Source organism: Tupaia chinensis, unplaced genomic scaffold (assembly GCF_000334495.1).
Source record: "Tupaia chinensis unplaced genomic scaffold, TupChi_1.0 Scaffold000548_1, whole genome shotgun sequence".
Lineage (NCBI taxonomy): Eukaryota > Metazoa > Chordata > Mammalia > Scandentia > Tupaiidae > Tupaia > Tupaia belangeri.
In genome coordinates, this window is record NW_006160060.1 from 668626 (window position 1) to 670383 (window position 1758).

General features: G+C 63.8%; 1 protein-coding gene across 1 annotated transcript in view; it reads right to left on the minus strand.

The window, feature by feature from the left end:
• The window catches only part of PANX2 (pannexin 2), a 19975-nt gene that overhangs the window by 3289 nt on the left and 14928 nt on the right, over positions 1–1758 (minus strand). Inside the window, exon 6 of the mRNA XM_006157612.1 lies at positions 1–101. This exon is cut by the window's left edge and continues 1 nt beyond it. Coding sequence (XP_006157674.1) covers positions 1–101 — 101 coding nt within the window. The remainder of the gene's footprint in view (positions 102–1758) is intronic.

A 1758-nucleotide genomic window follows, 5' to 3' on the forward strand; every position in this document is an offset into this window, starting at 1 on the left:
GCCGGGCAGCGCATCCCGCAGCTCCGTCCAGCAGTAGCCACGGGCATACAGGGCCTGGTCGCGGGTGAAGTTGTGCGGGGTGTAACAGTAAATGGGCTCCTCTGGGGGCAGAGAGGAGACATGGGCTGGGGCGAGGGCGCGGTTGGGCCTGGTTGCTTGGCTGCTTGAGCCTCCCCGGGCATGACTCATCAGACTCCCCAGCCCACCCTCCGTCCCCATTCCACCTGCCCGTGCCGGGACTGCAATCCCTCAGGACACCCCTCCTCCCAGCTATTCGCCTCCCCGTCCTGACCGTCGGTGTCGGGGTCTGGTCCTGGGCTTGCTGCAGCATGGGCCGGTGTGCTGGCCCCAGAACCGACCTGCACTATGCACCTTCGCTCCCTCTCCCAACCATCCAGAGGCTTCATGCATAGAAAGGGAAACCGAGTCCCAGAGGCCCAAGAAGGCCACGCCGCTCAGCCATGGCCTCTGCCACAGTGTGCCTGGGCCAGAGGTGGGTTCCAGCCACTGCACTGCCTGGGACTCCAGGACGTCCCTCCTAGCCAGGGCAGTCAGGTGGCACGACTTCCAAGAAAGTCAGTATGTGTGACCCTCTGTCCTGGGGAGGGGTGAGCTGGGAGCCTGGGTATGGGGCAGCGCCAGGGACACTCACTACTGGGGCCATGACAACAGCTGCCAACGCTGCCCGGAGGGACTCTCCACACCTCAGGGAGTGTGGCAGTCAGGGACTTGGCGTCTCCCTGCAGGGACCTGTCTGTGGAGGGTGGCAGGGCTGGCTCCACGGCAGCAGAACCTGGGACTGCACCCCGGCCACCTCGGCCCGTGGCTGGGGCCTCACATTTAGCACTTCCCAGACGCAGCACTAGGTCTGCTTGGAGCCCCAGGGCCCCACACCGACAGGGTCAGTAGCACGTACCCCTCACCTCACCCTGACTTCCTTCCACCTGGGGCAGGGTCTGCTCAGAGCCAAGCCAGCAAGCACAGGGCCGAGCAGGCCCCTGGCCAGCATGAAAGGGAGGTGTCTGCCACGCCTCCAGTGGCTGCACTTAGAAAACGGACCTTCGGAGGCCAGCTCTGTAGCGTTTGAACACAGGGCTTGGGGAGCCAACGCCCACACGGCCAGCCACTGCCCCAGTCCCTGCCTCCAGAGGCCCGAGAAGCACACTGGACTCCCGTGTCCATGACCCTGTGGGGCAGAGACGTGGGGGAAGGAGTGCAGGGTGACGCTCCATGGGAGGTGCTCTCTCCCTCCCGCTCTCATTCTTGGGAGGACCAGTGCCCTCGGCTGATGCCGTGTGCGCCGTGGTGCGGGCGAGGGGCGTCATGGAGAGCCCTGGGCTCAGGGAGCCTCCCAGCCAGCTCCACCTCAGTGAGGAGCCCTGCTAGCCTCGGCACCACGGTCCTGGCCTCTCATTGCCACTGCCCACAGTGCAGCCCAGAGGAGGCTGGCAGGGCTCAGGTGGGCCTCAGGACCCCATGTGAAGGTGCTGAGGAGCCAGGGAGGCCTGGGAGGCATGGACAGGCCGGGGCTGCTGCTGTGTGCATGGGCAAGATGCCCAGCCTGCACCTGTGGGCCCCGGGGATCAGTGTCCAGGCCTGCTGGGGGCTGGGCTGGGGAAAGCAAGGCGGAGGGCACGGGGATCAACTCTTGCTGAGAAATGGCATTTTTGGTTAAAATATTCATTAAATTTTATTTTTTATTATTACTTTTTAATCTGACCAGAGAGAGACACAGAGAGAGAGAGAGCAAGTAAGACA